General features: G+C 44.8%; 1 protein-coding gene across 1 annotated transcript in view; it reads right to left on the bottom strand.

Moving 5' to 3' along the window:
* Nucleotides 1–6,163: 6,163 nt before the first annotated feature.
* The window catches only part of LOC126282091 (nose resistant to fluoxetine protein 6-like), a 181,880-nt gene continuing 165,540 nt past the window's right edge, over nucleotides 6,164–22,503 (bottom strand). The window contains exons 9-11 of the mRNA XM_049981548.1: nucleotides 19,467–19,799; nucleotides 14,093–14,213; nucleotides 6,164–7,450 (exon numbers count right to left, since the gene is read on the bottom strand). Of these exons, the coding sequence (XP_049837505.1) occupies nucleotides 7,284–7,450; nucleotides 14,093–14,213; nucleotides 19,467–19,799 (621 nt within the window). The 3' untranslated portion in view covers nucleotides 6,164–7,283. The remainder of the gene's footprint in view (nucleotides 7,451–14,092; nucleotides 14,214–19,466; nucleotides 19,800–22,503) is intronic.

Raw genomic sequence — 22,503 nt, 5'->3', positions numbered from 1 at the left:
CAGTTAATTCCATAAATTATCTCGGAGTAGGCATTAGGAGTGATTTAAAATGGAATGACCATATAAAGTTTACGTCGGTAAAGCAGATGCCAGACTGAGATTCATTGGAAGAATCATAAGGAAATGCAATCCGAAAACAAAGGAAGTAGGTTACAGTACACTTGTTCGTCCACTGCTTGAATATTGCTCAGCAGTGTGGAATCCGTGCCAGATAGGGTTGATAGAAGAGAGAGAGAGAAGATCCAACGGAGAGCAGCGCGCTTCGTTACAGGATCATTTAGTAATCGCGAAAGTGTTGTGGAGATGACAGATAAACTCCAGTGGAAGACTCTCCAGGAGAGACGCGCAGTAGCTCGGTACGGGCTTTTGTTGAAGTTTCGAGAACATACCTTCAGAGAGGAATCAAGCAGTATATTACTCCCTCGTACGTATATCTCGCGAAGAGACCATGAGGATAAAATCAGAGAGATTAGAGCCCACACAGAGGCATACCGACGATCTTTCTTTCCACGAACAGTATGAGACTGGAATAGAAGGGAGAACCCATAGAGGTACTCAAGGTACCCTCCGCCACACACAGTCAGGTCGCTTGCGGAGTATGGATGTAGATAGCGGGTTGTCATTCTTTCACAGCCAGATACCTCACCGAAAATGACCCTAGAAGAGCTCAAGCCGTCGTAAAGGCGAAAGGTGGACGCACCCCACTTTAATGTTCACTGTATCAGCTCTATTAACAGCGTGTCGCATGTCCTCATTCCATGGTAAACTGTGGAAGCGTTTGGAATGTAACCAAGGGAAACTGGCTCTAAATATGGTGACTCGAAGCTGTGAGCCACCACCTCTCGTCGTTCTCCAACGGTGAAAATTTCCCCCAGACCCGGTATTCGAATCGTCTACCTTTGTGGTGAGCCCCACCGCTCAAGTGCGCATTAGCGACATTGGATTCGGACGCGGGCACAGTGCTGTTCTAAGCAACCCGCATGGTTGCAGCGCATAGTTTAATATACACCCCTGGCAAAACGCTGTTTGCTCTGTACGATATCTGTGTTTGTGTAGCGTCCGTCTCAGAGCGTGTCACTACTGAGAAAAATAATTTGTAACTGGTACGCTCCAGATGACGCCGGCTCGACGCAGGGCAACGCCACCAGCTGATCACGTGCACACAGGGCGTGGAGCGTTTATCGAGAATGAGAATTTTTTTGTCCTTGCTCCGTAGTTTGGTATTTGAAAGCAGCACAGATGGATCTGTATAATGTTATGTAATGGTATCACTTGATTTGGAGATGTCTGAATTTTACAGAATGTACAAGACTGTTGGGTCAGCGGTGTGCTAAAAAGATCGAACACAACCTGGGAACCCCAGCGCTATCTTATCAATCAATGAATACATCTTTTACGGGACAGAGGAAAGTAATTTTTCTGAAATGCATTTGACTCTGCAGTTACTGCATTTACGAACTCTATAACTCAATTTTCAGCCTTTGCTCATTTGCATAAGGAATAACGTCGTGCCTTAGCACATGTCAGAACTCTTTATTATTCCGCTTCAGAAGTACTGAAAGCTGGAATTTTAAACCGATATTTTCTCATAAAACAATTGTAAGCTCTTTCAAAAAGGTTTATGTGAATGTGAACTCTCATAAAACAGATAATCAGGATTTAGTTTTTTCGACTAAAGAATCAAAGCAGTTTCAATGCTCACCTTTAATCGAACAGACGCAGATCCAAGGATCCCATTTTCTTGAAAGTACGTTTTTTATTCTGCCACTGAGCGTAATGACCGTCTGTCATTCTCAGGAGACTGATCTTCGCCGTTCGTTCTTGGATGGGGTCATTATGCTTATGAGCCCAATTTTGCTATCGAGAAGAACAGCAAATAATTTATTTAAGTATGATGTTTGACTCTGTCTTTTCTCCAAACATCAGCACCAGTAGAACAAAATTCCCCTTACTTACGCTTGTCACTTGGACAATATAGTTACTCAGGACAACGCACAAAATTACGGTAGTAAATGAAGGGTACCAATGAACTTGAAGTATGAAAACCTAATGCTTAGTGATACAATCATTTATATTCGGTGTTTCTGAGTAATCGCTGGCACAAGATACAAAACTGAAAACGCACTTGAAATAAACCGAGAGGCGACCTGGTTGAAAGTATTTAAAAGCGAATTTTGCCATCAGAAAAGAATCGCGAGAAACATTTCACTGCAGCTACGAAGTCCCTGAAAACTATTCTTCCCTGCACTGTTGTTTTCATTACCACATGAGATGTTAAAAAATGAGTCACAAACGAGTAAAGGGCAAACCAATAACAGCATCATCCGTCAGTTAATATAAACTGTGTTAATCGTACGAAAATCTAAAAGAGACCAAGTCAGCTATCTACTGTTACTAGTCAGATCGGGTGGCCGGTAGGAAGTAGTATAGTTTCATCTTTTTATTATTGGGATTATTGCATATTTAAACCAATACAACTTCTAGATAACTGTTCGACAAATATTGCCGTTACTGAGAAGTCAAATCGAAATTAATCTGTGGTACTAGATAAAAACAAGAAGTTGTTTAACGTTGTTACAAAATAAACTCATGTTCTCGACCGATTTACTGAGAATTTTTACACGACGATGTAGTAAACATTCGGACGGACATAGGCTATTTTTAATATACAGGGTGGGGGCAAATAAAAGTGACTCGGAGAACAAGTCCAACTACAGTATTCGTCCGCATGATCGTCGTGATGTGCAGGTCTCTTGCGACGGGCGTCAGGTTGATTTGGTAGGAGTCAGAAGCATTTTCTGGAGAACTGCAGACGCATTTTCCGGTTCGAGGGCACGTTTCGGAATGTTTTTTGATTTGTTCAAAACGGATCCTGTCTGAGGCCATTTTCCGACTAAGCGTTGCATCGCACTCTTTGCTGGCACTCTGACATTATTAAACTTCTCGGCAGACAATTGATCACTCCGTTTCCACGACTTAGTTGGCACGTAACTTTCCACAACGAACACCCGCCGCTCCACTGTGAGAACCACCAGCGCTGCTCCACCCACACTGACACAGCCCACACTACGGTCTGAACCGATGTGGATCACGTGGCGGGCATACAAGTGGTGTGCGCGTCAGTGGTGTACTTATATGCGTACATTCATATCCCGTTGCATACAGTCATCCAGGCCGCTTTTATTTGCCCCGTCCTGTATATAAAACAATGTATTGTTTTGTTTTCTCCCTATAAGTCGGTTTTATAATAAAACGAAAAAGTCGCTCTAAGCACTATGGGACTTAACATGTGAGGTCATCAGTCCCCTAGAACTTAGAACTACTTAAACCTAACTAACCTAAGGACGTCACACGCATCCATTCCGGAGGCAGGATTCGAACGTGCAACCGTAGCAGCAGCGCGGTTCCGGACTGAAGCGCCTAGAACCGCTCGGCCACAGCTAATAAAACGAGAAAGTTGTATCTATGGCTTATAGCGTAGTTATAAGAATGCTACTACGCAATCAGAATCGTCCGAAACGTTGTAATGCTACCAGTTCGCAAATCAAAACTATGCAAAATACTATCGCTGAAGCTACTATCCTCACAGATAAAGCAATTAAAGAGGTCTCTGTGTCATATCCTGTACACGGTGACTCCAACGATTTATCCACTCATTTTAAGCGTCTACAATCAAGTTTTCCTTTGCGATAGCAAGGTCAGAGAGAGGGGGGGAAGAGGAAGTGGGCGTAGGGGAAGTGGGAACGAACATAGAGGAAACGAGGAGATGGAGACACAGAGAGAGAAAGAGAGAGAGAGAGAGAGAGAGAGAGAGAGAGAGAGAGAGAGAGAGAGAGAGAGGCGAGATAATGGAGGATGAGGAGATAGAGAGGCAGGAGAAGAAGATTAGGGTATACTTGCAATTCCCGTACATTTTAGCAACTGCGAAGCATTGCCTTGTTAGTTAGTTTCTTGGAAACTATATAAAACAAAAGGATTCCAGTAGTGACGCTGCACTTATGAAGACATCCCTGGAAGCTCCTCATTACGTTCTCTGATTAGTTTTGAGGATATTCCACCTTTCAACTAATCGTTGAGGCGCCGTAAAGAAAAAGGTCTTTGTTCTTGAGAGCAGCTCTCAGAAAAAAATCTGAATCTAAAAGATTAAGTCATCGCTGGCTGCCGTGGGATACCACTGAATCGTCGGAGTAGCCTGTATGGAATGTGGCATCGCAACGTAGTCACTTAATTTGCGGGCCATGTGAACTTCAGTCTCGTCTATCTGGAACCATATCGTGTTTATATGGCAATGTACCTGCAGCTGTGAAATTTGAAACTTCTTAATAAAATAATCGCTTGAAGTGCTGAGTGAAATTTAATGCAAGTGTCAGTTTGCTAGTCTTTATCCTTACAACACTGACCTACTGAATTTGTCCTGGCAAACAGAACTCAGACTTATCGTTTTCATTCATTACTCTCAATATACAACGGTAACGCGATCTGACTGCTACCAAATTGACTCAAAAGAATGGCCCTGACTAAAAAGAAATCTTAACAATAACCTATACACTTCATTAAACACTTACGTCACAAAAACCTTCATTACACGAACTACTGCAGTACAGCGAGCGTCAATACTGCCAACTAAATAAAAGATTCTAACTACTAAAGCCACTAACTACTAATAGGCATGTGGTTATCAATGGCAAGATTTTGTTGCAAACCAAATAATTTTTTTTTTACCTTAATAATGTGACATCCAGTTCAAACACGAATATAAATCGTCATTGACATTTAGTACAAAGGTATATAATCATGAATAATATTCAGTCTCCAAGTTGAACATGTACAGACCGTTAGCCTAAGCTAACACTTTACACTTCTACCCTCCATCAATGCTAACTTCTCACACCGACAATCCATCACTGCTGGCTGTTCGCCTTCAACTGCCCAACACTACTGGCGATTAACTTCCAACACCGAGTCCAACCAGCCACAGAGTCTCTTACAAAGAAAGCGCAGTCAGAGATCCAATGCAAAGCTCTACATAGCGCTGCCAATGTAGAAGCAACCCACTTACAAATTAATAAATTATTAACCACACATACCACTAGGAACTGACGCTCAGTAGAGACAGGCCTTCGTCTTAAAAAATAAGTTTGGTTAGGGGAGGGGGGGGGGCTGTTCAATAGCACACCATACGATGACTTTCGGACAAGCCTGGGACTTGGGAGTTGTGGGTTTGTGTCCGAGTAATACCGAAAGTTTTGTTTGTTGACAGACCCATTCAGATGGAAGTTTGCCCCATCAGAGATCACAAGATTAGTCAAAAATACAATATCCTGCCAGTCCCGTCCAGTAAGCTTATGTCGAAATCTCGCCTGCTCATTTTGTTTCCCGGCAATAATTCAAAATGGTTCAAACGGCTATGAGCACTATGGTACTTAACTGCTGTGGACATCAGTCCCCTAGAACTTAGAACTACTTAAACCTAACTAACCTAAGGACATCACACACATCCATGCCCGAGGCAGGATTCGAACCTGCGACCGCAGGGGTCGCCCGGTTCCAGACTGTAGCACCTAGAACCGCTCGGCCACTCCGGCCGGCTGGCAATAACTGTTCAGCCACTTGCAGCTTATAAGCATGAAACTTTAAATTTTGATCCCACAATCCTCTGTAAAGACGTGTGAGGGATTTGTAACGTTCTGGAATGGTGACAGACAGACTGCTGTGGGCTTCATTGCAGAGTTGCAACACCTCAATCGGATTCCTTAAGGCGCTCGAACTGCTTCACATTGGTTGCGAAAGTCGTCTCACGTCATTGTATCATCGACCTGGATTTTCTCTTCCTGTTTGGAGTTCATAAATGGCGGTCTCTTCCGCGAGGTATTGCGCATTGGGCAGCCGCAACGCTTTGAAAAGGACAGAATTATTGCACTGCCTCAGTAGAAGCGCGCATTGGTGTGTGTGTGTGTGTGTGTGTGTGTGTGTGTGTGTGTGTGTGTGTGTAAACTGGAGGGAGCATTGGTAGCAGTTCTATGCCATGTGCATAGCATCCTGTGGTCATGTTAGTTTACAGGTAATTATACTTGAAAGAACGTGTGTCCACCTACGTTTGTCCTTACTGTACAAAGTTGTCATTGGTAAATACAACAAACATTGCCAAACACGTAACATTACACCCGCGTAAAAACTTATTTATTGCAGTCAAAATTTTATTTACAATTTTTGTTCTTTGTGTTTTATGCAAATTAGTATGCCTGAAAGACAGTTTCCAATTACCAGCTGCAGCTGTAAACATCATTAGGAACTTTTAAGCACCACACAAAAAACATTTTAATCAGAAATATGGAGTTACCTGTATCTTAATAAACAGCATACTAAGAACTAACATATTAAATCTTAAACAATTTAGACAGTATATCAATGGAAACCTGTGGTAGGTGGTTGTCAAATTAAAAAAATAAAGATATCTAGATATCTCTTACAGGTTAAAGCTGCCCCGGATCACAACCATGTCAATGATTCGTAGTCTACACTATTTATTTGCCTGACGAATAAAAGTTCTGATAGAGTGAACCCGTAACTAGCTTCCGGATAAATATTGTCTAAGCTTAAAAAAGATGTTAAAAGCTTTTAAGTACGTTGTAATAGGAACTTACGTCTACAGAAGATCTTGTTTTGCTATGTAAAACGTTTGGGACAAGTAACAAAGGTGAATCCCGTGATATACTTAACGATGACTGGCATCGAATTCCCACCTACGTTTTCCATATGCATTTAGAACCCTGTATTTTCAATATTTTGTTACTCGGCAAGGCAGGAATTATAATATAAAAATAGAACTCTTCAAACCTTAAATGGCAACGATCAATTGCAGTGGAATATACTATTCAGGTACAAGAGTAATAAATACATCATACAGCTAAAATAAATTTGGTCCCATGGGTGTATACAAATATGGGGACCGATCCAGCGCTGCTGACAATCCTACCCTAGCAATAGTACTACTATGAAATTACGGTAACTGTCGACTAGTAGGCGAAACTATCGTAGCCGCAGCACGTAGCGAAACCTTTATTACGACTTTCACAACAACGTCCATTTCAAACACAGGAAACCCTGCATTGTAAATTTATCTGTTGAAATTCAGGTGTCCCAACAGGAACATAACACCGTATTGTGCAACAGTGTGTCCTGCTCGTTTCCACAACACTAACACCCGTGTTGTTTGTCTCTACAGGCAGGCCGCATGCCGCGAGAAGAAGGTTCTAGCACCAGCTGCTGGACGCTGTGTAGCCTCAGGGTTGCGAGGCGGTCGCCTCTGTGCTGGGCTGTGAGGGTGCCTGCTTGTCCAGGGACAGGTCGAGGCCCTGGTTCTCGTAGCAGCCGACGTCCACGGCGTGCTCCTCGGCGCGCGAGTCCACCCCGCCTTTGGCGACGGCAGTCGCCCGCGCTTGATTGGTACCTGGAAGGAAGAGAAATAGTTCCTACAACTGGCTAACAGCACTTATAGATGTTCATCGAACTAAGTTCCACTATCTAGAGAGAATGTGTGTGTGTGTGTGTGTGTGTGTGTGTGTGTGTGTGTGTGTGTGTGTGTGAGAGAGAGAGAGAGAGAGAGAGAGAGAGAGAGAGAGAGAGAGTGAGGGTGAGGGTGAGTGTGAGTGTGTGTGTGTGTGTGTGTGTGTGTGTGTGTGTGTGTGATGAGAGAGAGAGAGAGAGAGAGAGAGAGAGAGAGAGAGAGAGAGAGAAAGAGAGAGAGTGAGAGAGATAGAGTGGGTGAGAGGGGGGAGCGAGGGGGGAGCGAGGGGGGGAGCAAGGGGGGAGCGACGGAGGAGCGAGGGGGGAGCGACGGAGGAGCGAGGGGGGAGTGAGGGGGAGAGTGAGGGTGTGAGCACATCGTCGTGATGCGTAATGATTACACCAAGGCCTACACATTACAGAAATAGAAATTGTGCTGAGGAATAAAAGCAGTTATCCAGGAGAAACTTTTCCAGTTTGTTTTCAAATTTTACTTTGCTGTCTGTCAGACATTTTCCGTCGCTGTGTAAACGATCAAACATTTTATTTAGAGCATTAGGCACCCCTTTTTGTGATAAAAGCAACCTTAATGTGGAGTAATGAATGTCATTCTTCCTTCGGTATTGTATCCCGTACACAACAGTTCCTTTTTAACTGTAGTGGATTAATTAAAACAAAGTTCATGAGGGACTAAATACGCTGTGAACCTGTGGTCAGTGTGTGCAATCCCTTAAAGAGACGATCGTGAGTGACCACCACGTATTTTTCTTACAGCGCCTATTTCAGCAATGTAGATTTTCTTTCTTTAAAATTAGTTACCTACGAAAATTATTCCTTATGACATTACTGAATGAAAATATGCAAAAATATGTCAACTTACTGGATTGTCCCTCCCAAGATGTGCAGCGATTCTATGTGCAAATGTGGCTCAGCTAAGTTGTTTTAGGAATTACAAAATGTGCTTTTTCCCATTTAAATTCTCAGCAATGTCGACAGCCAAGAATTTTAAAGTTTCCTCACTATGTGTTACACTTTTCATTTGTGTAGTACCCCTAGATATGCAGAAATGAATATGTTGTGTCTTTTTAAAATTGAGGGCGTGATCATTTGCAGGAAACTAGCCAATGATACTTTTAAGAGCATTATTTACCATTTCTTTGTTTCTGTATGTATACTTGGATTTATTACAATGCTAGTGTCATCTGCAAAAAGAATTAATTCTGCTTGTTGCATATTAGATGGAAGATTGTTTACATAAATGAGGAACAATAGTGAACCTAAGATTGTGTCTTGGGGCACCCCATACGTGATTTCTCCCCAGTCACAATTATTTCCCCAGACTGTATTGGTGGAATTACTAGGGACAAGTTCCTACATCTTTTGGTTAGATATGACATCATCCATTGTTTGGGTATACCATCAATACCATAAAGCTTCAGTATATCAACAACAATACCGTGATTCACACAATCAAATGTCTTAGATAGGTCGCAGAAAATAATATCCGGTTCCATTTTATTCTTTAATGCTCGTAAAATTTGGTTCGTGACCATGTAAATTGTGTTCTCAGTATAGGAACTCTGCACAGAGATTTTGGAAAATGAGAGAGAGAGAGAGAGAGAGAGAGAGAGAGAGAGAGAGAACGAGAGAGAGAGAGAGAGAGAGAGAGAGAGAGACGGGGAGAAGTCACGTGCCTGCCTGTAAACTAGCCGCCAGCCACTTTGCAAGTGGGTAAGTAAGATCAACGTTGGAAATTAATCTATTCTTCTTAATCTCCAGCTTAGTAGTTTAGTTTTTCGTGTCACATCATAAGGTTAGCGTGAGAAGTGCATGTTTTTTCTACTAGTGTTCTCCCACAAGGCAAACCAAATATCTGAACGTACGCAATAATCTACTATTTAGAACATCTGGACGAATAAGAACGTAAACAGATAAAAATTTCTTAATGAAAATCGTTTCAACAGTGGAACGTCACATCTATTGAGCAGTTTTCCATTTTATTTGGCACTTAGAAAGAAAGCGAGACAAAAAGGATCAAGTAAAAAGGCGCAATTTTTTGCCTTATAAATATTGTTTGATGTGTTTGTATGCACGTATTTTACTGAGCAAATAAACGACGTTTTTAAATGTTCGAGCAACACTTAACCTATCCTCTTACTTCTCAGAAATATGGAGAATTTGCCACGCGACCCTAGTTAAGAATATTCACAATGGATCTTTTTTTATGTAAAATGATAAGCGGAACAATCAATAGAATATTGAGAAATAGCTTTAAGGAAAACTCAAAAATTAAGTTATACAAAGTAAAACTTTGATGACTATTAAAAAGTAATAAAACTAACTCCAAGAGAAAGAAATGAAATTTCTAAGAGCACCCAAGGGCTGCACAAGACAAGGAGAGATTCAAATATAAGCTATATATGAGAAGTACATGTCTAATCGACAAAGCTAGCTAGGACATCTACCTAGAATGCCAACTTCGAGACTACCAAAGCAAGCATTAAATTTCAGTCCTTTAGGTACAAGATCTGTTGGAAGACCAAGAGAAACACGGCTGGATAGTTAAAAGACGGAACAGTATTATAGCACAGACGATAGCGAAAGAAAAATTTTGATTTCGTCTTTAGTAACGTCTATTGTCATTGTTAGGCCCTTAATTTTATGAAGGTGTTTTTACTTTTTGTGTCAAGGATGGTCGCTGAAACACTTTCACCATTCAGGTGCCGGACGGCAAAGCAGAAAAGCATCATAACAAAAATAATTTTGGTGCCGACGTGTAAACAAAAAGAAAACGCGAGTGAAGGGCGACACTGAGTACAGAAATGGTATGCCATAGGCACTGCTGCAGACTCTCTTGTCAATAGAGATAAGAACGTCACTGGTGTAAAAGAGGTTTCAGGTGAATCGCACTCGCGTATTTCTGTGGTAAAACTAAGACGAAACCAACTGCTACAGAAGGCCAGTTGCTTACGACCTATTTTCTGTAGGTAAAACAGGAAGGACAAACGGGAAGGATTTTGTGAGACCTAAATTTCTCCTGGTGTATACAGTGTTCATAAAAACTTATGGAAATGCAGTCGGGTGACGTCGTCAACAACCGCCTATTTTCGACAGAAACACACCTTACCATTTTCCAGGCAAGACTGCAGTAAGTAAGCGCTGTGCAAGAAAATATTAATACCTCTATTTTCAGTGAAATTCTGGAAAGATAAAACACACACACAAAATGTAATCACTAGCACCATCATAACCCAAAGATGACCGACGTCAGAAGTTATAGATTGTGAAGTTAATAATCGACGGGTGGAGTAGCATAAACTTTGTCCATCTGTTTTCTGAGATGCATGAGAGCAGGAGTCCATGCAGAATTTAAAGAAGAACCACAATCTTCATTTATAAGGTTACTTCCTAACTTAATTTCAGTATCTTCCTTAGCAACACTATTCCAGTAGCTGGAAGAGCATGCCAGAATCTCCGTGTTTTATTCCACAGGATGACCGGTGCCAAGAAAATTTTCTGCAATGACGGATTTGTTCACTGTTGGATGCATGTGTGCCGCCTATGCTAAGTACACCGGTCCTCTATAATCCTGATACTCTCAGCAAAATCTGCCATGCCACAACTGCAAGGAGTATTGTAGACAACCGCCTTCCGCAAGCCACGATCATCCTTTACGGAACCTAAAAGGACTCTGATCTTAGATGGTGGTTGAAAAACACACCTCAAATCATATTGTCGCAAAATACGACCAGTCCTGTTCGAAATGCTCCCTGAGTAACGCAAATAAGCCCGTAGATTTCACAAACGAAAAAATGGCTGTCATCGAAATAAGTGTCCAAGGAATAGAAAAGCAACTGGAATCACTCAACAGAGGAAAGTCCACTGGACCTAACGCGACACCAATTCGATTCTACACAGAGTACGCGAAAGAACTTGCCCCCCTTCTAACAGCCGTGTACCGCAAGTCTCTAGAGGAACGGAAGGTTCCAAATGATTGGAAAAGAGCACAGGTAGTCCCAGTCTTCAAGAAGGGTCGTCGAGCAGATGCGCAAAACTATAGTCCTATATCTCTGACGTCGATCTGTTGTAGAATTTTAGAACATGTTTTTTGCTCGCGTATCATGTCGTTTTTGGAAACCCAGAATCTACTCTGTAGGAATCAACATGGGTTCCGGAAACAGCGATCGTGTGATACCCAACTCGCTTTATTTGTTCATGAGACCCAGAAAATATTAGATACAGGCTCCCAGGTAGATGCTATTTTCCTTGACTTCCGGAAGGCGTTCGATACAGTTCCGCACTGTCTCCTGATGAACAAAGTAAGAGCCTACGGAATATCAGACCAGCTGTGTGGCTGGATTGAAGAGTTATTGACAAATAGAACACGGCATGTTGTTATCAATGGAGAGACGTCTACAGACGTTAAAGTAACCTCTGGCGTGCCACAGGGGAGTGTTATGGGACCATTGCTTTTCACAATATATATAAATGACCTAGTAGATAGTGTCGGAAGTTCCATGCGGCTTTTCGCGGATGATGCTGTAGTATACAGAGAAGTTGCAGCATTACAAAATTGCAGCGAAATGCAGGAAGATCTGCAGCGGATAGGCACTTGGTGCAGGGAGTGGCAACTGACACTTAACATAGACAAATGTAATGTATTGCGAATACATAGAAAGAAGGATCCTTTATTGTATGATTATATGATAGCAGAACAAACACTGGTAGCAGTTACTTCTGTAAAATATCTGGGAGTATGCGTGCGGAACGATTTGAAGTGGAATGTTCATATAAAATTAATTGTAGGTAAGGTGGGTACCAGGTTGAGATTCATTGGGAGAGTCCTTAGAAAATGTAGTCCATCAACAAAGGAGGTAGCTAACAAAACACTCGTTCGACCTATACTTGAGTATTGCTCATCAGTGTGGGATCCGTACCAGATCGGGTTGACGGAGGAGTTATTTGGTAACCGTGATAGCGTTACGGAGATGTTTAGCAAACTCAAGTGGCAGACTCTGCAAGAGAGGCGCTGTGTATCGCGGTGTAGCTTGCTCGCCAGGTTTCGAGAGGGTGCGTTTCTGGATGAGGTATCGAATATTCTGCTTCCCCCTACTTATACCTCCCGAAGAGATCACGAATGTAAAATTAGAGAGATTCGAGCGCGCACGGAGGCTTTCAGACAGTCGTTCTTCCCGCGAACCATACGTGACTGGAACAGAAAAGGGAGGTAATGACAGTGGCACGTAAAGTGCCCTCCGCCATACACCGTTGGGTGGCTTTCGGAGTATAAATGTAGATGTAGATGTAGATTCCGGTGCCACCTTGGTATCATCCTTCATCCCTGTGCACAGTTCGTCGATAGCACAACGCACGTTTGATCTGTGTTTCACTATAACATTTCTGACGAAAGGTGACTTCGAGATGGGCTAACTCAGCCGACAAACTCTGAGTGTCCGAGATGACATGGACACTGTGAAATAAGGTATGAAGTACCACTTCACGTTGAGCCGGACGGTAAAAATTGCGTCTGCTGATAGAAGTCAGTGTGAGCCGGTTTCCTGTAAACGTACCATCCACCTTCCTCTTGACTAACACACCAAGGAAGAGAAGACAACCATCCTTATCTATCTGCATTGTGAAACAAATATTCAGGTGGTTTGAATTCAGGTGTCCTAAAATGTCGTTCAAATTCTCACTCCCATAAACTCCAAACAGCAAAAGTATCGTTGTGCTACCAACAAATTGTGCGCCGCGTGAGTGATGATAATACCGAGGTGACACCAAAGCTTGCGGACTTTTTGCCTTACGCAGGGAGAATTTCGAATAGGTGGCCATACTGCATATATATAATGTGATGTGTGTTTTTCGACCGCTATCTAAGGTTAGCGTTCGTTTAGGTTCCGTAAAGGATAGTCTAGGTTGCCTAAACCGGATATCTACCGTATTCCTTGCATTTGTGGAATGTCTTATGTTGGTCAGACTATCAGGAGTGTGAAGGACAGGTCTACTGACCATAGGCGGCACATACGCTTACAACAGGCGAACAAATCCGCCACTGTCTTGGCATCGATCATCCTATCGAATATAACAACAGCGAGATTCTGGTGTGCACTTCCTGCTACTGGGATAGTGTTATTAAGGAAGCTATTGAAACTAAATTAGAAATTAACTTTATAAATCAAGATTGTGGTTCTTGCTTAAATTCTGCATGGAGTCCTGTGCTGCTCTCTCCCATCTCAAAAAACAGAGGGACAGAGTTCATGCTACCTCACCCATCGATTATTATTTTACTGTCGATAAGTTTTGACATCGGACGTCCTTGGTTTGAGATGGAATTAGTCATTACAGTGTGTGTGGGGGGGGGGGGGGGGGGAGGGAGGGAGGGGGGCGCACGCCCGTTATCTTTCCGGAGTTTCTCTGAAAACCAAAGTATTGCCGTTTTGTCTTGAAAATGGCAGAGTGTGCTCCTGTCGAAATATCGGCCGCTGTCGATGACGTCACCCAGCTGCATTCACGTAAGTTATTTGAACGGGAAGGATTTTTCCTTCCCAGTTGCAATACGGTAGTTGGACGAGGAGTGACTCACCCGTCGGGGGAGGCGGGCGCAGGAACTCCTTGGACAGCGCGACGGTGGGCAGCTCCACAGTGAGGTGCAGCACCAGCGACACGCCCAGTGACGTCACCAGCACGCCGATGGCCGACTGGATCTGCGGGAAGGAACAGCCAGCATGGCTACTGCCGTCCGCACAGCCCAGCTCAATGCCAGAGACGAGAACGATAGCCGAAACAGATGAACGGTAACAGGAAAGGGGAGCGACCACCATGAATGACCAAAAATTACCACACGAACTGGACCTGCGCTTAACACGCAAGTGAATGAATAATAATGGAAAGTGTTCGACTGTACTCTTAATCAAGATGTCGTGTTTTCACTTTGACAGCGTATCGTCTTTTGTAATGTGATGGACAAAAGGTTAGTAAAATGGCTCTGAGCACTATGGGACTCAACAGCTGTGGTTATCAGTCCCCTAGAACTTAGAACTACTTAAACCTAATTAATCTAAGGACATCACACAACATCCAGTCATCACGAGGCAGACATACAAAAGGTTAGTAGACCGATAAGTAGCCGGCCTCGCCCGGTTAGCCGTGCGATCTAACGCACTGCTTTCCAGGTAAGGGGGGGGGGAGGGGGGGAGGGGGGGAGGGGGGGGAGAGGCGTGCGGGCCCCCGGCACTAATCCGCCTGACGGATTAGTGTCGAGGCCCTGTGTGCCGGCCAGTCTGTTGATGGTTTTTAAGGCGGTTTTCCATCTGCCTTGGCGAATGCGGACTGGTTCCTCTTATTCCACCTCAGTTACACTATGTTGGAGAGTGCTGTGCAAACACTTTCTTCACGTACGCGTACACCATAATTACTCTACCACGCAAACATTGCGGTTGCACTCGTCTGGTGTGTGATGTTCCCGGAGGTGAGGGGGGGAGGGGGGTCCACTGGGGGCCGAGCAGCACAATAACCATGGGTTCAGTGTGGGGCGGCGGTGGGGTAAGTGGAGTGCTGTAGCCTGTTGTGGGGTTGTGAACCACAGAGGGCTACGGCGGAGACGAAGCCTCTCCGTTCTTTGTAGGTCCCCAGTTCCACACAATACAATACAAATACACAGACAAACAACCATAAAACCGGGAGGAACCATGCCAATATTGTGTAACACCGTCTCAAACCTCACTTCAGAGAGGAAGAGCGTCCTCAAGATCAGTAAAGTGTAAAATTTCCGGTACTGACATCATTTAAAATGTCTGGGCTAACAGGCCGTGACCGATGTATAGAACTTTCTCGTAACGTTTCTCGCCGACTGCGGGAGATGTTTTCAGAGGCTAAGAGGGGAACTGCAACCAGAACTCGAAACAATATATACATGTAAAAAGCCTCTCTATACATGCTTGCATGATAATGCGATGTTTCCGATATGACTTTCGTCTCAGTGAAATACGGATAAATCGGCCCGTGTGGCTGGTCCCAGCGGAGGTTCGTGTTCTTCCTCGGGCATGTGTGTGTGTGTGTGTGTGTGTGTGTGTGTGTGTGTGTGTGTGTGTGTGTGTGTGTCTTACTCGACTGGGAATGGTCACTGTATACCATTCCTTCGCATCGTTCGCTCGGAAACTGGTTGAAACGGACATGCATTTACTGACAGCAGATATCCCAGTAGAGTTTAAAACCGGTTGGCATCGACAATGTGTGACAGTTGTCTCTTGCTCCTATCAGCTACTATAATTTTACAAACATTGTTTTGAGCCGTGTTGCATGACTGCGAGTGGTACACCATTCCTTGCGGACGAGCTGGACAATTTGCGCTGATGCATACATGTGTAGGGAAGCTGCATTAACGGTGTTGTTGAGGGCACGTCAAAACACGTTATCTCAGTCCTGCAGTTCTGCCACTCCCTGCTTCGACACATTTTACTGCGATAACTCTATGCCAGCGATTGGAAAATAAACGCGACGTCATTGTCTTGACTTACTTCTACGGTGTTCGGTTACGCAACCGTATGTCACCAGTTGTAATCTATCTCTAGGGACCAGAAGTGGAACATCGTGCTCTTTCAAGGGGGAAACTAATATTTCTTCGGATAAGCTTACGATGTTGGAGTGCCTTCTTTCTAGGATAGAGGAGAGGTCTCGAACTAGGCTCTGAATCCTTTTTCTGTACATAGTATCTGATCAAAACCATTCGCCACCTGTACGTATAAATTAATGTGGTGTGTGTCTCCAACCTTCAACATTAGGCAGGTGTAATGTTGGGGACATTTTTAAGGAGGTTCCTGAAAGTCTGTGGAGAAACGGGAGCCCATTCTACCTAAAGAGCTGAAACCAGCAAAGATCGAGACATTAGACGCTGAGGATTGGAGCGAAGTCAACGTCTTGAACCATCTCAAATGTGTACATCTGGGCCAGAGTCAGCACTCTGGGCAGGGCAGTCTATTTCAAGTATGTTATTTTCCACAAACCATCGGCTCAAAGATGCTGTGGTATGACCAATACTTTGTCATACAGTTAATCATCGCCTCCAAACTGTTTCCCAGTGCACAGTGCTGTAAAAGCTGTTCCACATTTAGCGGTTTCCAAAGCACAATAAAGGACCAAACACAAGACACGAATGACACTCTCATAGCGCAGAACCGCCTCCTCCATACTTCGTCCGCAGTTCACGGTCTAGTGGCTAGCATTGCTCCATCTCGATAACGGGGTCTCGTGTTCGATTCCTGGCCGCGCTGAGGATTCTCTCTGCCCGGGGAATGGGTGTTTGTGTTGACCTCCACCTCCACCGCCACCTCATCAGCTGTGACAGTAGCTAGACTGGATTGTGTAAAAGTTGGACTGTGTAAAAATTGGGACTTTGTACGGGCGCTGATTGCCACGTAGTTGAGCGCCCCACGAACCAACTATCATTATCATCATCCTCCATACTTCGCTGTCGGCGCTACGCACGATATAGGTAATGTTCTCCAGTCATAGCGTCCTCCATCACTGCAATCAGTGTTTTTCTAGGCATCCATTATCCACTGGCGTCGCTGTTTATATCACCTCACGCATCGCTTAGTATTGACTATTGAAATATTTTACAGGAAATGTATTCGCAGTTGCGAATGTGGACAACCTTCAGCTATATAATGGAATGACGACAATGAAAATTTGTGGTGGACCGGGACTCGAAACCGGATTTCCCGGTCATTACGAGCGACCGCCTTGCCATTAGGCTATCCGAGCACGACTTGCGCCCAGAGCAAAGTTTCGACCTATGTATACAGCATGCACTTTTACATCCGTTCTGTATATCCCCGTACATGGGAGCCATTTTAATTAAAAGTCCCTTCCTCGGCGTCGAGGGATAAATACGATATTGCAATGCTTGTTTTCTTCAGAAATGCGATGCAGTGTTCATTCGGGCATGCATGTCTGTTCGAAGGAACATTGGATCGTACTTGTGAACAACACAGGCACTGCAACATTGCACAGAAATATATCTCTGAGGAGCTGCTAGGGAATTGTTCCTGATTCTTTTAAACTCCCTACGCACAGTCTTTGTGCTAACTGGACTGCTGACAGCACAATGGGATTCACGACTGATTCCTTCCGCTGGTTTTATGTGACTCTTTTTTACACCCGCCGCCCCCGACGCTCGGCAATGCTCGACGGTCCCTGTCTATCAGGACATGAGCTCTGCCTGGTCTCGGCTTAGTCGTACTCGATCATTCGCGTTTCCCCTTCGAAATCACATCTCCAACAGTTGACTTGGGGAACTTTGGAATGGCTGAAATACTCGTGATGGATTAATTGCTCAGCTGAAATCCAACGAGCAGTCCATGTTCGAAGTCACTAAGCTCTCCTTTCGGACCCATTCTGCTGTTGTTGTGGCTTCTCTAGTGGCAACACACTTCTACCTTTTTATACTGGCCGGTCCGTCTCTCGTGGCATCCAGTGGTCAAATACATAGGAGTGTGTCCGTACAGTGTTCTACATCTACATACATTCTCCCAATTCACCGTACGGTGCGTGGCGGAGGGTACCTCGTACCACAACTAGCATCTTGTCTCCCTGTTCCACTCCCAAAGAGAACGAGGGAAAAATGACTGTCTATATGGCTCTGTACGAGCCCTAATCTCTCTTATCTTATCTTTGTGGTCTTTCCGCGAATTATAAGTTGGCGGCAGTAAAATTGTACTGCAGTCAGGCTCAAATGCTGGTTCTCTAAATTTCCTCAGTAGCGATTCACGAAAAGAGCGCCTCCTTTCCTCTAGAGACTCCCACCCGATTTCCTGAAGCATTTCCGTAACACTCGCGTGATGATGAAACCTACCAGTAACAAACCTAGCAGCCCGCCTCTGAATTGCTACTATGTCCTCCCTCAATCCGACCTGATAGGGATCCGAAACGCTCGAGCAGTACTCAAGAATAGGTCGTATCAGTGTTTTATAAGCGGTCTCCTTTACAGCTGAACCACATATCCCCAAAATTCTACCAGTGAACTGAAGACGACTATCCGCCTTCAACACAACAGCCATTACATGATTGTCCCACTTCATATCGCTCTGCAATGTTTCGTCCAAATATTTAATAGATGTGACTGTGTCAAGCGCTACGCTACTAATGGAGTATTCAAACATTACGGGATTCTTATTCCTATTCATCTGCATTAATTTACATTTATCTCTATTTAAAGTTAGCTGCCAGTCTTTACACCAATCACAAATACCGTCCAAGTCATCTTGTATCCTCCTACAGCCACTCAACGACGACACCTTCTCGTACACCACAGCATCAGCAGCAAACAGCCACACATTGCTATCCACCCTATCCAAAAGATCATTTATGTAGAAAGAAAACAACAGCGGACCTACCACAATTCCCTGGGGCACACCAGATGATACCCTCACCTCCGATGAACACTCACCGTCGAGGACAACGTACTGGGTTGTATTACTTAAGCAGTCTTCGATCCACTCTCGTTGTTGGGAACCAATCCCATATTCTCGTACCTTAGTTAGGAGTCTGCAGTGGGGCACCGAGTCAAACGCTTTCCAGAAGTCAAGGAATATGGCATCCGTCTGATACCCTTCATCCATGGTTCGCAAGATATCATGTGAAAAAAAGGCGAGTTGCTTTTCGCAGGAGCGATGCTTTCTAAAGCCTTGCTGATGCATGGACAGCAACTTCCCAGTCTCAAGGAAATTGATTATATTCGAACTGAGAATATGTTCGAGAATACTGCAACAAACCGATGTTAAGGATATCGGTCTGTAATTTTGAGGATCCGTCCTTCTACCCTTCCTATATACAGGCGTCACCTGCGCTTTTTTCCAGTCGCTCGGGACTTTACGCTGGGCAAGAGATTGCCAGTGTTGACCAGATAGTGTAGTTTATTCAGACCCTCCGTATAGTGTGTACACAGCACCCGCCCTTACCGTTCCGAAGTCGGACAGGAACCCGGCGGTGCGCACGCTGCCGTCGACGTAGATGAGGAGCGCGTAGTGCGTGAGGTAGACGCAGTAGACGAGGGCGCTGAGGGGCCGGAACAGCGGCAGCCCGAGCAGCCACTGCAGGGGGCGCGCGCGGCCCTTGCAGCAGGCGAGCAGCATCCAGGCGAGCGCGAGAGACCACAGCGGCCGCTGCAGGCCGGCGTACAGCGCCGACCACGGCTGCGGCACCGCCGGCCACCGCCCGTACAGCGGCAGCGCGCTCGGCACCGCCAGCACCCACACCGCGGCGCTCGCCGCCCACAGCGCCACCTCCTGCCACTGTGCGCCAGACGACAAGTGCCAGCGTGAGCGACAGCCACGTCTCGCAACCTACTGGCCGCGCTACTAAAACACCATCAATAGTACAAAACACACGCGTGCGCGCTTAAACCTTACTTGCAAAATAACAGCACAAAAATCTATAACAAAATTTGCTTCGAGCATGACGGAAAACGGATGTCAAATCAAGGCGACCTGGCAACACTGTAATCACACCTATGACAAGTATCTCCATTCGAGACTTTGTAACAGCCCGGAATTGAAGCGCGTACAGTAAGTAGAATTTCGCATTATGCGAGTTAGATTTCGGCTCTAGTGCATTTTTACTAATCTGAGATAGTGTGATGAATTACCTGGTCCTCTAATCGCGGTACAGCAATTATAGCAGGTTTTATACAGAGAAGCGCCAAAGATAGTGGTATAGACAAGCGTATTCAAATACAGAGATGTGTAACCAGACAGCAACGCCTATGTAAGACAATAAGTACCTGGCGCTGCTAGAAGATTCAAGGGAGTTTGAACGTGGTATTATAGTCGGCGAACGAGCGATGGAGTGGAAATTTTCCCGTACGACGATTTCACGAGTGTACCGTGAATATCAGGAATCCGGTAGAACATGAAATCTCCGGCACAGCTGCGGCCGGAAAAAGATCCTGCAAGGACGGGCCAACGACTACTGAAGAGATTCGTTCAACCGCAAATTGCTGCAGAGTTCAGTGCTGGGCCGTCAACAACCATCAGCGTGCGAACCTTTCACCGAAACATCATCGATAAGGCCTTTAGGAGCCAAAGCCCACTCGTGTATCCTTGATGACCGCGACACAAAGCTTTTCGCCTCCCCTGGGCACGTCAACACCGACATTGGACTGTTGATGATAGGAAACATGTTGCCCGCTCGGATGAGTCTCGTTTCAAATTTTATCGAGCGGATGGACGTCTACGAGTATGGAGACAACCTCACGAACGCATAGACCGCGCAGGTCTTCAGCGGACTGTTAAACCTGGTGGAGGCTCTTTAATGGTGTGGGTCGTGAGCAGTTGGAGTGATATGGGACCCCTGATACGTCTAGATACGACTCGGATAGGTGACACGTACGTAAGCATTGTGTCTCATCACCTGCTCCATTCATGTCCATTGTACGTTCCGACTGACTTTGGCAATACCACTAGAACAATGCGACATCCTACACGTCCACAATTGCTACTGACTGGCTCCAGGAACACTGTTCTGAGTTTGAACACTTTTGCTGGCCGCCAAACTGCCAACATATAAACATTACTGAGCATATATGCGATGTCTTGCAACGTGATGTTCAGAAGAGATCTCCACCCCCCCCCCCCCCCTCGTACTCTTACGAATTTATTGACAACCCTGCTGGAATCATGGTGTCAGTTCCCTCCAGCACTACTTCAGACATTAATCTAGCCCATACCACGTCGTGCTGCGGCGCTTCTGCATCTACAACTACATCCATACTCCGCAAGCCACCTGACGGTGTGTGGCGGAGGGTACCCTGAGTACCTCTATCGGTTCTCCCTTCTATTCCAGTCTCGTATTGTACGTGGAAAGAAGGATTGTCGGTATGGTTCTGTGTGGGCTCTAATCTCTCTGATTTTATCCACATCGTCTCTTCGCGAGATATACGTAGGAGGGAGCAATATACTGCTTGACTTTTCGGTGAAGGTATGTTCACGAAACTTTAAGAAAAGCTCGTACCGAGCTACTGATCGTCTCTCCTGCAGAGTCTTCCACTGGAGTTTATCTATCATCTCCACAACGCTTTCGCGATTACTAAATGATCCTGTAACGAAGCGCGCTGCTCTCCGTTGGCTCTTCTCTATCTCTTCTATCAACCCTATCTGGTACGGATCCCACACTGCTGAGCAGTATTCAAGCAGTGGGCGAACAAGCGTACTGTAACCTACTTCCTTTGTTTTCGGATTGCATTTCCTTAGGATTCTTCCAATGAATCTGTCTGGCATCTACTTTACCGAAGATCAACTTTATATAATCATTCCATTTTAAATCACTCCTAATGCGTACTCCCAGATAATTTATGGAATTAACTGCTTCCAGTTGCTGACATATTTTGTAGCTAATTGATAAGGGATTTAACTTTTTATGTATTCGCGGCACATTACACTTGCCTGCATTGAGATTCAGTTGCCATTCCCTGCACCATGCGTCAATTCGCTGCAGAACCTCCTGCATTTCAGTACAATTTTCCATTGTTGCAACCTCTCGATACACCACAGCATCATCTGCAAAAAGCCTCAGTGAACTTCCGATGTCATCCACCAGGTCATTCATGTATATTGTGAATAGCAACGGTCCTATGACACTCCCCTGCGGCACACCTGAAATCACTCTTACTTCGGAAGACGTCTCTCCATTGAGAATAACATGCTGCGTTCTGTTATCTAGGAACTCTTCAATCCAATCACACAATTGGTCTGATAGTCCGTATGCTCTTACTTTGTTCATTAAATGACTGTGGGGAACTGTGTCAAACGTCTTGCGGAAGTCAAGAAACACGGCATCTACCTGTGAACCCGTGTCTATGGCCCTCTGATTCTCGTGGACGAATAGCGCGAGCTGGGTTTCACACGACCGTCTTTTTCGAAACCCATGCTGATTCCTACAGACTAGATTTCTAGTCTCCAGAAAAGTCATTATACTCGAACATAATACGTGTTCCAAAAT

This window comes from Schistocerca gregaria, chromosome 7 (assembly GCF_023897955.1).
Source record: "Schistocerca gregaria isolate iqSchGreg1 chromosome 7, iqSchGreg1.2, whole genome shotgun sequence".
Taxonomy (NCBI): domain Eukaryota; kingdom Metazoa; phylum Arthropoda; class Insecta; order Orthoptera; family Acrididae; genus Schistocerca; species Schistocerca gregaria.
This window is presented reverse-complemented; position numbering and strand designations above follow the sequence as displayed.